The 14,176-nt window shown below is 49.2% G+C and overlaps 1 protein-coding gene across 1 annotated transcript; it reads right to left on the bottom strand.

The window, feature by feature from the left end:
* Window positions 1-3,169: 3,169 nt before the first annotated feature.
* LOC119432390 (uncharacterized) lies at window positions 3,170-13,735 on the bottom strand. The gene is made up of 3 exons (XM_049658372.1): window positions 12,329-13,735; window positions 7,845-8,325; window positions 3,170-3,294 (listed from the first exon to the last, which is right to left on the bottom strand). Exons 1-3 carry the CDS (start codon window positions 13,733-13,735, stop codon window positions 3,263-3,265), a joined length of 1,920 nt encoding a protein of 639 aa, XP_049514329.1. The 3' UTR covers window positions 3,170-3,262.
* Window positions 13,736-14,176: the final 441 nt, after the last annotated feature.

Here is a 14,176-nt window from a genome sequence, read left to right as displayed (position 1 = left end):
CTGAGCTGCGGGCTGCTCCCATGTGACCAGAGAGAAAAAGTTTAATGATACGAAATGCAGAGATGGCGGCCTGAGGTTATATGCCTATCCCCCTTAGTGGGTGCGAGCCATGACAGAGGTTCATCATCATCATCACTATCATTCCTCTGGCCATCTGCTCTGCGCTGGGAGAAGGAGGAGAGGGGAAGAAAGCGGGAAGAAAGAGGAGCGTCATGGTAGAGTGTACTAGATTGGGGGAGTGGGTCCAACGCAAGCTCCCCGCTGAGGCTTTCTTTATTGAAAAGTTGGTGGCGCCACCGTCGCTTCTCCCGAATGAGCGGCCCTGGGCGCCAGCCGGACGCTTGTCGCGTCGGAGACCCTACCGCAGCTGCATGGAGCTTTGACAGGCGGATACTCGGTGGCGGCAACGCTGATATTATCCCTCACCGATCTATTGTAAATAAAATGGAAAAAGCGGTGGAAAGAATGCAAACGACGCAACAACGACGGTGCGTCGAGCAGACGACAGCTACTCAGCCCCTGAGCTCGCCTCAGCCAATGAGCGCCGCCGAAACAGCCGGAGCCGACGTTTATTGGCTGGAGATTCAGAATAAGGCGACGGCAGCGCAGCCACAATTTCAACGTTTTTTGCTTCACCCTCGGCGCTTGCCAAGGCGTCCGCTGGACCCCACTCCCCCATTCTAGTGCACTCTAATCAAGGGTCACGATCACGACAGAAGGAGGATGTAAAACATATAACAAGTAATTAGGCTTGCTCAAAGCCTGTAGTCCCGGCCCGTACATTTTAACAAGTCAAGTAAGGCCTGTATGGCCTGAAGATGAGATTTAACGTCTGGCCAAGGGCCCAAAATAACGTCCTCCCACAACGGTGGGCTGTCGAGGCGCGTAAGACCGCTGTTCAACTTTTGTCGCTCTTCCACATACTGAGGGCAGTCGCACAGCACGTGACCTATGGTATCAATCGCATTGCACAGCTCAAAGTCTGGAGATTCGGTGCGTCGCATTAGGTGCGCGTACCCGGGCGTAAATGTGACACCCAGCCTCATGTGTATTGTCCAGAGGGCTGGCACAGCTGCGCTAAATTCTTGGTGGTAAGCTAAATTTCATCTTAGGGTCCAATTTTCGGAGTCGCCTGTGGCGATTATTCGGATTGTCCCAGTTTACTTCTCGGATGACACTTGAGAGAAGGCAGTTGACGTTTGCTCTGGAAAAAGGAATTGCAAGCAGTGGTTCTGGTTCTTGCTTGCTTGCTTAATTGCTTCGAGTGCCTTCTTCACTTCGGCATCGGCCACGGGCAGTTTTCGGTGACGCGAAATCGGCTCTGCAGCTACTTAGAGTTGTAATGAAAGAAAGCTTTTACAGAGCGCTAGCTCTACAAATTGCCGAGCTATACACTTTAGCGAAGAGAACGGCCACCACATTACATTTCAGTTCATTCCCAGTCACTGTGGTGTACACGTATTCGTGAACAATCCCACACTGTGGGTAGGCGCCACAATCTTTTGTTTGTTGGTTTATTTGTTTGTGTTTTTTTTTGGTTGTTTGTTTGTTTCCAACCGTGACTCATACCCACTGTGGGCAAATGGCCAAGTTAGGAAAATCCCACAATCATTCAGCTGGACAACAACAATGACGACCGACAGTTAAGTGGCACGTACCCGCAAAGGAGGGATTTGGCAAGAATCGGGTGGTTACAAGAAACGTGTATAAGATGGCGTGGTCAATTAACGACCATAAAGTCATCGCGTGGGAGACGAAAGATATGGCAGCCACAACTCCATTTGAGCGCTACAGTAATGAGAAGCACTGTTGTGTGGTAGTAGAAGAGCACTCACGAACCGTGGTAATTTGCCGAAGCGAAACGTACACCGCAGCTTGTGAAGATTAAATGTCTAATGACGCTAGCCTTGTTACATACGATGATTACTTACAGCTTTACAATTGCACATATGCACATCACTTGACATAATTACTGAATGTCCATCGGTTCATTGACTGTTGTTTCTACAGTGTCCTCACTAGAGAAGCAAAATTTCGTGAAATTTTGAGGGGCGTGAAGAAAACTGGTTTCTTTCATAATATTTTCAGAAAAATACAAAATTTTTAAAAAGACGATTACGCACAGAGCTATGTGAAACCCGACTCATATATTTTTTAACACTGAAAAGAACATAATTGTTACATTATTGCATCATAAAAGGCCCAGCAGAGCTTCGGGGTTCAAAATGTAGGCGTGATTTCACGTCAACGCATTGATTTCAGATCAAGGTGTCAATACCGACATATTTATCAATCTGTGTCCGATTCATTTCCGCTTGACGCGTCAACACTTCGCTGTGCAGCGGACGAAGTCTTCCGGACATTGAGGTTCGAGTGCACGTACACTAATTTTTGCACGCGATCCCCTGTGAGCCTGTTGCGTAGCTTGGTGAGCACATTTACAAACTCGGACCAGTTTCTTTCGCATGCCGCAGAAGAAGGAGGGATCTGCAGTACGCGACAGTCAAGGGCTCTAAAGGGTTGGTTGAAGCCAAGTCCTTGCCACAACGTCGATGCTCGCTCTAGGAACGGGCCATTAAAGCTGCGCTCCAAAAAGCGCAGACATTATCGGAGAATGACTGTCAGTGTCAGCAATAGCTTACCGGTAGACCTTCTGAGGTATAAAGATGGGCACACCGATCGCGTCTACTGGTTAATGCTATCAGGCCTGTGCGTTCGGTGACGTTGCGCTGCCTCCAGAACCGACCCGTGTTACAAACCACATTGAAGCCCTCGAGCGGGCACGCATCGTGCGCGGGCCTCAGGATCGGCCCCCAAAGTCACTACATTTGGTACGCAGCCTCCGGGATCAGCCCAGTCTTATCAACCAAGCAGCCGTTCACTCAAAGTGAAGAAGAAAGCTTCGCTTTAAACCTCCACTGCTTAGCGTCTACGGCAGGACACTCATTAACTGTTGCTTCAGAGTTCGCGTCATGCTCGTTTCTCGCCTAAAGGTGCAAACTTTTTTTCTAGTCCGTCCAAGCGATTCCTCGTTCACCGGCCGTCGGATCTATTCTGGCGTTCAGCTTGTGGTTGAGAGGTACACCGACTCACCAGGACATTGTATGAAGCGAATTTTTATTCGAACGTGATAAAGAGACTGCAACATGCTGGTGGAGAGAGAGAGAGAGAGAGTGAACTGGCTGCTTCGTTTGTTCCTATAAGCGCCAACACCGGTGCAGGGACGGCTATAGGTGCGTGGAACCCCGCGCTCCTACCGGTGTCATTGGCGGCGGTTCCAAGGGTTCCTGGACACTGGAACAAGAGCGACAAAAATTCAATATTATCGCGCTGTAGTGGCGGTAAAGAAACAAACAGTAGCAAAAGTGTGAGCCGCGAATTTAACGCTTTATACGGGCGAACTTGCGCGCAGAAAAACAAGTGACAATCAAAACACAACGACGGCGGCGAGCACAGTCAACGCCACCGGAGGTTAGGTTAGGTTAGGTTAGGTTAGGTTAGGTTAGGTTAGGTGCACAAGGCCTGTGCACTCCGATCCATGACCTCATGCTACCTGGCCGGACTGCCATAGTATCTAATGGGGACGCTCCCGAGTAAGCCGCGGTGATTTTGACGTCACCGCTTTCGTCACCCCAGGCTTGGCAATGGAAATTTCGGGCATAGTAGCATGACGTCATAAAGCCGTCACAGACCTTGAGCTATATAGGTGGCGTTGGCACAGTCGTTGGTCGTCGAATACTGATCTACAGGTCAAGTCCGTTGGGGGCTCTTTACACATGACTCATCGTGAATTCTAGGTTGGTGCTCGCGTTCGTTCGAGAATGTACACCACTGGTGGTGTAGCACACGCAATCTGATTAGAGAAGTGTATTTCGCTGTAGAATCGGCGACAACATTCGGGAAGGTTCCGATCACGGAGACACAGACCTTGTCAACAGTGGCTAGCCGCCGAAAAAACGGTCGCCGAGAAAAGACAATGTACGCGGGCCAACTTTTTACGCCGATTGCGAGCCACCAATGTAGAGTCATCGCTGAGTGCACAAGGGTCATATTTAAAGGTCGTTAAAAAATATTGTGAGCTGTATTAATAAATAACCCTTCTACCATACAAAAAAAAGAACGTATCTCTTGCATTTCATTTTCGTTCATAAATTTAGCTTGACGTTTGCCGTCCTTCCCGCTCAGATCAATGTATATGCACTGCAGTGTGGTATATACAATCGAGAGCAAACGTTTGAGGACCAAAGGTGCCACTAAAAATTAATTTTTTCTTCGCAGCCTAGGCATAAAGGCTGAAATGAAGTGGTACTGCCTGCGTTTGTATGTTGGACCAGCGTCATGCATTAAGACAATTTCACGTTACACGGCTGTGCTATAGAAGAATTTTTTTTTATGATGCCATAGTCTCTAGACGTTTGGTCTCGACCGTATACATAGCTGCTCAGTAGGGACCACGGTGTAGAAATATAGGTGTTGACACTCGCCGCCCGTCGCGCCGTTGGGCGGAGTGTCAACACCTGTAGTACATTTCTTACACCGTGGTAGAAACGCTAATGGGTGTGCGCACAGCGCTCGTGCCAGCAGCGGAAGCCAGAACGCTTCCCAAGCTACTGCGCATGCGTCGTATATAGTTGAACAGCACGACGACGCCGACGGCAATTGCGCGAAGGCGCCTCCGCCGTCCACGTATTTGTTATCGCAATAAAGAGCCTCCGAGAACAGATTGTTGTCCCTCACAGATAATTTGTACGCTGGATACATGTATATATACACGGCAGAAAACTAGGTGGGTGATGAAGTTAGCAAATTAGGAAATTTGCAGGCGCAAGTTGGAATCAGCTAGCGCAAGACAGGGGTAATTGGAGACTGGGTAATCGGACACAGATTGATACATATGTCGGTCTTGACAGCTTGACGTGAAATCAAAGCCTTGACATGAAATCGTGCCTAGATATTGAACCCGGAAGCTCTGATGGGCCTTTTCTGATGAAATAATGTAACAATTATTTTCTTTTCAGTGTTAAAGAAATGAATGCGTCGGGTTTCTCATAGCTCTGTGCGTGAACGTCTTGTTTTTTCACTTTTCATATTTTTCTTTTCTTTAAACATGAAAGAAACCAGTTTTCTTTCACGTTCCTCAAAATAGGATGATGACATAAATATAGGATGATGATGGTTATTATGATGATGATATATGTGCGTGAGTGCGTCGTGCGTGCGTGCGTGTTTTAGACCTTACAGAATATTTAAAACTCGCCTGTGACAGAGAGCATATTTCTAGTCATTGAGCTGTTGGATTGCTCAAAAAGGCGGACATCACTCGCAGCAGAAATCAAAATGCATATTCGAGCTAACTTTAAGAAAAACTGACAATGAACTGTTATAAATAATTACTTCCCGGTACATATTGCAATTTACGAATTGCAGCCGGTGAGCTTGCAAGGCATATCCCCTTGGAATAAATTTCTCGAAAACCATGCGATCCTTAGAATTCGCTCCAAGTGTATACGCCTTGCAACTCACCGGCTACAATTCATAAATTGCAATATGTGCCATAAAGTAAGTAATCAAAAACTTAAGTAGCAGCGATTATGCATTTCGATTTATCGTGCGAGTAATGTCCGCCACTTCGAGTAATGCAGTTCAAGGACTACAATTAGACTTTCTACCACAGGCCATCTTTTACCAAAAAAAAAATTGTCTGCTCTAAAGAAAACACCCCGTAGATGCCGTAGGCAAATTTTATCGCTCGCTCATTTTCCTGGCCTCACCGCGTAGGCGAATTTCTAATATATAATGGCGTCTGGAATTCTGTTTTGAAGCGCCGAGGCACAGTGGGTTGGTGCAGCGATGCTTTGTTGGTGGAGCGTGTACATAATTTTATTACGGAACGTAAGAACTATGGCCACTTCGCAAAAATCGACATAAAAATAGGGGAACGAAGGGACAACTTGAGCGCCATGTCTTTTTATGTCGACTTGCGCAAAGTGGCGGTAGTTCTTATGGTCCGTAATACAGTACGAACGGACTAGTCTAACAGCAAGTATTACTGCTCTTGTACAGAGTTCTCATGTTGCCACCGGGTGTAGTCACTCTGAAAAAAAATGTAGCGTAACTCATTTTTCTGAGCTTGAAGGATAGGAGGAATTGAGGTGCTCGATTTTGATTTTTCCTTTATCTTAATATGACCACATGAATTCAACAGATATAAAGACAGGGGAAATATACGAGAGATTACCGTTCTCTTAATTGAAATGTATAAATATTAAGAGAAGGGGAAAATGGAAGGTGGACGAAATGACAACTTGCCGCTGCAGGTGGGGTCCAAACCCACGCCTTCGACATTACGCGTGCAATGTTCTACAAGAGCGGCCGTTTTCTCGTACGAACTTTTTTGAGAGCCTTTTCTCTTTTTTTTTCCTTTTTTTTTGCGAGCCCTCGCGGTCTTTCTCTGATCGTGCTGCTGGCTGGGTGCTGCTGTCTCGCCGAGTGGCTAACACTAAAGAAGAAAAATAATTTGAAATTGAAAATTGAAAAGAAATCCCCCCCCCCCCCCCCAATGCTAGAACCGAAGCTCTCGCAAACAGGGCTAAATTATATGGCAAGCGGATACTCCAGGACAAAATGAAATTCCCAATATGTTATCCAAATATGCGATAGCCGAAAAGACTCCCCTCTCGCGCTTTTCTCTGGACGCCTCGTGCCCTCTGGTGGCGCCGCCATGAAGTACGCCCATTCAAAGTGGCACATATGCAGTGACCCAAGTTGGCGTCGAGGAAGTTCATTGAAGAAAGACACACAGCCAGTGACGAATACCCACGTGAACGGCCCCCATTTCTAAGCATCACTACCTTCGGGATTTGCCCACATTTTTTTTTCTTTAGATTGCACTATCTCCCGGATCGGCACATACTTTAGGCGGGATAGTTAGATGGCTAGATATACGGCATTAAAACTAGCCTAGGTATGCCAAGAATTCCATTAGCATTAATATAGGTTAAACAGCGTGAGCGGTGTTCCACCGAAGAGCTTGCTAAAGTGGCAGCCATAAGCATTGATCCTCCTGAGAGTTAGTTCCAAAGGGCTCCCCACACACGCTTCAATTCGTAAATTGCAATATGTGCCGCAATTTACTCAGTTATAAACCGAATTTGATTACTTTTGTTCATTATTTGATCTCGTGGAAGTAATGTAAACCTCGTCGAGTAATCCAGCTCCAGGAATTTTATTGCTCCACCTGAGGCGATTTTTAAAAATTCTGTAGAAAGAATTATCCAATCGTAAAGCATGATCAAGTTTTAGCGCAATGCGTGTGTTTTTACCACTCAAATGTCCAGTTGTATACGCTGTTCTAGTAGAAGACGTTACCGTACAAACTAGCTCGGATCTAGGTCTTAGTAATCAGCTCAAAAGGATAAAAATTGAGTTGGGCAGTCGATGTAGGCTAATGGCGTAGGCCGGATAACCGGTGATCAATTAGAGACACAGAATAGGTTTCAAGGGTAGGGAAGCTCAGTCGAGGATGGGAGACAATTAGGTGCTGTCATGAAGTTAGGAAATTTTCACGCATAAGTTGGAATTAGCTAACGCAACACAACAGTAATTGGAGATCGCTGTGAGTGGTCTTCGTCCTGCAGTAGACATTAAAAGAAATAGGCTGATGACGATGATTATCAGCTCAAGCGATGCTATAGGGGACTACTTGACGCCTCCTCATTTCAGAGAAGCCGCCATTAGAAATTGATAATAATCACGATAAGTGTCACGTTCGCTGGAGAACGCTTTGCAAAAAGGGGGTTAGACCGAGACGGGTTGAAAGAAACGCGAAACGCCTGCACACTGACTTCGATTCGTCTCGACGAACTCGGCGCTGACGACCATCTCGTTGTCGTACGCGCCGTCCGCCTGCGCGCCCGGCAGCAGCGCGGGCACGGGGAACTCCTGCGTCACGTGGTACGCCTCCCGCTGCTGGCCGCAGCCCGCGGACGTACCCCCTCTGAGCGCCGCGTCCACCAGGTTCAGCTGCTGGTCGATGATGCTCGACTGCTGCTTGATGATGTTCGACTGGCGTTCGATGATGCTCGCCTGCTGCTTGATGATGTCCGCCGCCTGGGGCTGCAGGGGCTGCACGCCACCGACGCTCTTGCTCACTCTGAGAGACACGGGTTGAGCCGCAGCTGGACCGCGGAAGCTGTGGGAACTTCCGTGCATCGCGCTCGGACCAGGGGCCACGTTGCAGATCATCCCGTGGTTGCTGTTGGCGCGCACTTGTAATCCGGGACTCGCGGTCTGGAGGCGCGTGGCGCTCGACTGCCGCATCTCGCGCTGCGTTTCGTAGGCGGCGAGAATGTATGCCGGGTGAATGCGTGTCTATAGGGCGTCCCAGCTAACGTTAAGCCGGGCTGTTCAACGCAGAAAAATTATTATGCAACGCACTGCGGGATTCGACGTCAGCGAAGCTTTCTGTGCTGTTTGCGCGGTAATTAGCGGTGGTCTTGACGGCCCGTGTTTAATTTCGTCAGCGTTTAGTAGAATACGAGAGGGGTGTGTTGCTGTTAAACGTTACCTTGCGTGCAATACTGCTGTTTGTCTGAGTAGTACACAGAACAAACAGCGAGACGTGTTCGCTTGAGGCGTTGTTGTGGGCCGTTGTTCAAAACCTCCGAGAGAAGGTTATCATTGTCGCGTTACGCGGCACATCGCGTCGTGGCAGAAGTGTTAAACTGTAATTGAATTATGATACTGTGCCAAAAACCACAATCGGATTATGAGGTACGCCGTATAGTGGCGGACTACGGATTAATTTGGACCCCCCTAACGTGGGAGCGGCCCGCTACTTGCTGACGCGCGATCCGAAGGACCATTGAAGTTTTACCATACCATACCATACCATTGGGGTTTTGACCTCCTGGGTTTTTGCCCCCATGCGGCTTTGCGTCTGCACGCCGTGTGTCAGTTTCCAGCTTGACAAACTTGCATGGTTTTTAATTTTCGCAAACAGCAAAAACGTACGGCACCGTATACCTCGAACGTGAATTTATCCAGTTTTTCCGCAACCGCTGTCGCGTATATTAGTAGCGTTCCCTCACCTTCTCACGTCACCCTTTCTCTCTCCCTCCCTCCCCTCATGTATGGGAACTGAGAGCGAAGAGTGGTAAGGCTGTTATTCACTCGTTATTCGTGGCTGCGTTGGTTCTGCCTATTCTATGCCTCCTCTCCCTACCTCCTGCTCTACCATTCTATCTATCTCCCGTCTGGGCTGTTGCACGTTTATAGAAAGGTAAGCGCGGCAGTTTCTGCTATGCTTTTCCGGTGGCTCACGGATAATTACAGCTCTCAAGGTGGTATTACGCCGACGCCCAGGGAGATCCAGAGGGCATTGTGACGACCGTCCATGGGAAGCTCCAAACGAGTTTCTCGCGTCGCCTTTCGTCTCTGCCACGCTCCTGCCATGCATATGCACGCACTTAACCATCTCCCGACGCGGCGTGCAAGACAGCAGCAGCAGTAGTGGAAAAGTCAAAGGAAGAGGCAGAGAAAGCTTTAAAAGATTTTAAATGTCGCAGTTTAGCCCGAAAGGCAAAGCATCGATTGCGATAGCAAATTAGTGGACAGCTATACGAAGTAAGGATATTGGTCTTATCGGCCGTGTAAACTTGCAAACATTCACTTACTAATTTAGCAAGCACGGTGTCATGCGCGCACAGGTAAACTTGAACACATCTCACTCGATGACCGCGGAAACTCGCTGTCGAAAAGCTGCAGTCAGGAAGCACAGCAGCAGCAGCAGCAGCAGCAGCAGCAGCAGCAGCAGCAGCAACCGAACTTCAACGCGAACTAAGCGTCGAAAGCACAGCGCATACGAAGCTACCGGCATACGAAGGTACCGGCGCTGGGCGTACTTGGTCCTCATCGCATATCGCTTTGAAGATGAGGCCCGCGCGGACGCGCACTTGGTCCATGTCGCAGATGCAGCAGACGTAAGCAGCGCCGTAGGCAGCAGCCGCCTGAGTAGAACGCCCCCCCCCCCCCCCCCCCCCCGTTCCTCACCTCCCCCACCCCGTGACTCGCGCGCGACAGAAGACGGCGCGCTTTCTCTCTCTCGCGTGCGCGAGATTCCGCGATCGTCGGCTGACCCTCAGACGCTTTTACTCGCACGTACAGCGTGCAGCGCGCTGCGATGATGTTATCATGTTTGGACTTTAACCTGAACATGACGGCGATGGCGACGACAGAAATACGCTTGGAGTGTCCATGTAATAGTTATCGCTATAAAAACACGGTGCAACATACAATTTTAAGGCCTACGCTGTTCGGTCGTCCGACCCCCGCTGACAACCGAGCACCATAGGTTTTATAAATGTATCGTGCACCGCTTTTTTTTTTCTTTGGCTGAACAGCTTGGCTAACGTAAGCCGGGGCACACGGTATAGTGTGTCATGCTATTGTTCGATGAAGAATGGTTCATTGCCGGGCTGAAACACTTTTGCGAGAGACAAGGCAAGAAAGCTGGTTAGACAGCTTTACTTTAGAAGCCCGGCCGCCTCGTACGCACGGAAACATGACTCATAGCGCTGAAAGGCAGGCGTGCAAACACAGACACTCTAAGGAACGAAAAAGACATTACAAAGCACACAAACACCGTCCCTCAAATGAAAGGCGGCACAGTGGAGGTAAATGTCTTCTTCGCATGCTCAAGGGAAGGCAGCGCCAAGCGGTCAATCTTGCTAAGCTTTCAGTCCCTCTAAGCATAACGGATGTTTCGTAAAGTCACCGACTGTGATTGTGTATCTGTGCTGCTTTCTTTCTCTATCTCCACTTTCCTGTCACTTTACCTCCCCCTCACCTCTCTCCCCAGCGTAGGGTAGCAAACCGGATCTTCCCATCTAGTTAACCTCCCTGCCTTTCCCCTCTCTTCTGTCTCTCTCTCTCTCTCGTAAAGTTGGAAGAGTTGCACAGTCAGAACAGTGGATGCGTAGGTTGATTGATTGATTGATTGATTGATTGATTGATTGATTGATTGATTGATTGATTGATTGATTGATTGATTGATTGATTGATTGAAAGCCCCAGAGTAATTCAACGAGTATACCAACCCGCCACGATGCGAGATTCCGGGTTATTTTGACCACCCTAATACGCAGCGGAACTGTCATTATTTACTGACGCAGTAAAGGAACGCAAAAAGAACGGTACCATGAAAGCAGCGCCTCAAGTATCATCTGTCTTTTTTTATCCTGTTCATAATGCTATCGTGTTAAAAGAACAGGCTCTCTTTTTTTGCGTCTATGCTTATTACTAATGTGTACATGCCAAGAAGGCTCGCCCCTTTTCATGTTTAATGCACGTGGAACGAAGATGGGCTCTCACAGCACCGCCAGTGAACTTACTTGAACAAATTAATTTGCATTAAAAAGCAACACATTCTTGTAACTCTTGGGGGCCGACTATCTGTTTAGGCTTTCAACTTTCCCACAGAAATTAGCGAAAATAACAATACGCCTTTGCACCGGAATGTTAAGTTTACGAGACTAATGCCACAATAAAAACAGACAGTTTTGTAAACCCCCTCTCTTATTACGCTTTAATGAGCATAAAATTGATATGCTGTATATCGCGACCGAAATACATCAATAATTACCGAAAAATCCTTTTGATACTCAGGATAACAGTGTTATAACTTCACTTAGGTTCTCAAAAGTCATATGCTTTTCAATTTATGCGCTCAAATAGAGGCACCTTTGTTTTTGTTACGAAGCTTTTAACATGGTCTTTCAATTCTTTATAATATACTAATGTTAGGAATTTTCTAACTATTTTGCTTTCTAAGCAACATGACTGCCCTGCACAACTTGATATTTTATTCCAAACGCCCCAAATTTATTTCAACTCTGTTCAGTGGTTGCTTAATGCAGTCATTTCTGTCTTGTGCAAACGTGTGTTTAAATAACATAGATCACAGTTTTAGACCTCGAGCTAACGTTTCTTCTTCATGAAAGTCTCACATTCTCACGCCAGTTTTCCGAAGCTTCTATTAGTGCCTCTGCGCACGCCAACGTCCGTAACTCAGGCCTGGGGAGACCGTGACGTGTACGTGCATCCTGAGAAAAAAAGGTCATCTCTGCGTATAGGGCCAGGCTCTCAAGGTCAAATAAAGGAGCAACACGACGACCACACTTCTGTATCGTGAGGCAGGGCTTGGAGCCTGTTACCTGACGTCGCCTAATTTCTCGCTTCTTGCGCTTCCTCGTGCCCGTATATCCTGACGAGTCGTTTGGTGCCGCGATCGCATCTAACAAAGGTACCGAAAGACAGAAACATAGCTTACTCGAACAACAGCCTGGCTGACGCTGGGCGCACCATAGAACTGGCTTGCTCCTTGGCTACCACGCAAGTCGAGTGGTCCGCTGGAAGGTCGGTACGGCGGCGCTCCCGGCGACTCCGGCGTACCCGGTTGACCGCGCGTCACTTCGTAAATGACGCGCTCCGTAGTCACCGCGTCGTCCGGCAGTGGCTGCGCCAAACCCTGCTGCATTTCCTTGAGCTTCTGCGCGATCATCGCATTCCTTGCCGCGTCCAGGCGAGCAGCTCCTCTGAGTTCCCTGGACGAAGTGTAATGAGCCGTCTGTGGCACGATCGCCACGTCGCGGCAGAAGTCGCTCTGCTGCTGCTGAGGAGGCGCCTGCCACACGGACACGGTGAGGTCGCCGTAGTTGGCGTGTTGCTCGCTGTAGCCTCCGGGATCGGGACCGGAGAAGAACTGCTGGTTCGACGTCCATCGGCTGCCGGCCTGCACTTGTCCCTCGTCGGAGCCGTAGCCGGCGTACGAGACGGTCGCCCTCTGGGTGGCGGGAGCTCCGTAGAACGGCTGCTGCACCGTGTCGTAGTAGCACTGGTTCCAGGCCTGGCCCCCCTGCGACGCCTGGTCGACGTGGCCGCCCGAGTGCCGACGGCCGAACATCTGGATCTCGATGTAGTTCCGGCTCCCGTCGTCGTCCGTCTCATCGTCGTAGTAGTGCTCGGCGTACGCCGGACCCCGGGCCGTCAGCGATCGAACCACGGTCCTCGAGGCCGCCTGCTCGTCTCCCTTGGGGGCCTTGACGGACGACTTCTTCTTGAGCTCGAGCGCCACCTCGGACACTTCGCTCTTGCTGTCGGAGGGCACGGACGACTTGTCGCTCGTCTCGGTCTTCGATGTCTCCGTCTTGGTCTTCTCCACGGACGTGGCGCTCTTGATGGAAGACTTCTCGGCCTTCTCGGCGCCTTCGGACTTGCCCGCTTTCTCCTTCGAAGCCGACGGAGTTGCGCCGCCGCTCTTTTTATCGGCCTCATTTGCAGATATGGGCGACCCGGGCAACTTTGCCTTGTCGTCGGGCTGCTTATCCCCCGCCTTGGCTCCTTCCACCGGTTTCTCTCCTCCTTTCTCCGCCAGTTTCTCTCCTCCTTTCTCCACCAGTTTCTCTCCTCCTTTCTCCGCCGGCTTGTCCTTCTCGGGTCCCGGCTTGGGTTCCTTTGCCCATTCCTGCATGGGACTCATGATCGCCTCTTTATTGGTGGGGTCCTTTTCTTTCTTGTCCTTGCTGGCGATCCCTTCAGCGCTGCCCGACTTGGTCGCTTTGACGCTCCCTCCTTTGCTTCCTCCTTTGTCCTTGCCGTCTTTGCCTCCTTTTCCCTTGCCGTCCTTGTCACCTTTGTCCTTGCCTCCCTTGTCCTTGCCAGCCCTTAGCTTTGGCATCCTTGCCTCCCTTGCCTTTGTCTCCTTTCTTGTCATCCTTCTTGCCTTTGTCGGCCTTCTTGTCGTCTTTCTTGCCCTTGGACTTTTTGTCGTCGTCTTCCTCTTCCTCCGGCATGTTGTATGCTTCGCCGCTCTTCCCCTAGGAGGCGCTGTTAGGGAGGAGGGAACGACCGGATCCGTTGCAAGCACAGGTATCGGTGCCAGGTAGATGGATAAGTTTTGAGGAAGAGAAAAAATGATTAAGGAGACGTTTACAGAAATGCTAGAATGAAGAGAACGTGTAGCACACCTGATTAACTCAAGCAGGCTAGGTGACTGTCTGTCACTGCCCTGATTCAAAGGGAATGCCAATAAATCATCATCATCAATTATCGAAACGGGAGATAAAATGGGAGGAGAGATTCCGACTATACGATGTTATTTGCGCAGCGTGTGGAGATA

This window comes from Dermacentor silvarum, chromosome 11, assembly GCF_013339745.2.
Source record: "Dermacentor silvarum isolate Dsil-2018 chromosome 11, BIME_Dsil_1.4, whole genome shotgun sequence".
Lineage (NCBI taxonomy): Eukaryota > Metazoa > Arthropoda > Arachnida > Ixodida > Ixodidae > Dermacentor > Dermacentor silvarum.
The sequence above is the reverse complement of the archived record's forward strand: the minus strand, read 5'-3'. Positions and strand labels throughout refer to the sequence as shown.